General features: G+C 56.9%; 1 protein-coding gene across 1 annotated transcript in view; it reads left to right on the plus strand.

Moving 5' to 3' along the window:
- MIEF2 (mitochondrial elongation factor 2) overlaps nt 1–306 on the plus strand; it is a gene marked incomplete at its 5' end in the record, with an annotated part of 4,359 nt that overhangs the window by 1,857 nt on the left and 2,196 nt on the right. The window contains one exon of the mRNA XM_009871252.1: nt 10–301. Within this exon, the coding sequence (XP_009869554.1) occupies nt 10–301 (292 nt within the window). The remainder of the gene's footprint in view (nt 1–9; nt 302–306) is intronic.

Here is a 306-nt window from a genome sequence, read left to right on the forward strand (position 1 = left end):
CGTGACACGGGGGCTCGGCAGCGCTGCCTCCGCATCCTGAACGGCATCTGCAAGAGCCATCCCACCCTGCACAAACTGAGCGGCAGCTCCTTGACCCATGTTGTCCTTCACCTCAGTGCCACCAGCTTGGACTGGGCAGAAGAAAGCCTTGCTGACAGGTTCCAGCAGGTTCTTGAGGAGCTGGTGGGCTACCTGGAGACGGGGGTCTTGCCTTCCTATTTTAACCGCAAAATCAACCTCTTCGGTGAGCTGTTGGAAGAGGAAATCGATGAGATGGGCTTTCTGCTCTACAGGGCCATATGTGAG

This window comes from Apaloderma vittatum, unplaced genomic scaffold, assembly GCF_000703405.1.
Source record: "Apaloderma vittatum isolate BGI_N311 unplaced genomic scaffold, ASM70340v1 scaffold6656, whole genome shotgun sequence".
NCBI classification, from domain to species: Eukaryota; Metazoa; Chordata; class Aves; order Trogoniformes; family Trogonidae; genus Apaloderma; species Apaloderma vittatum.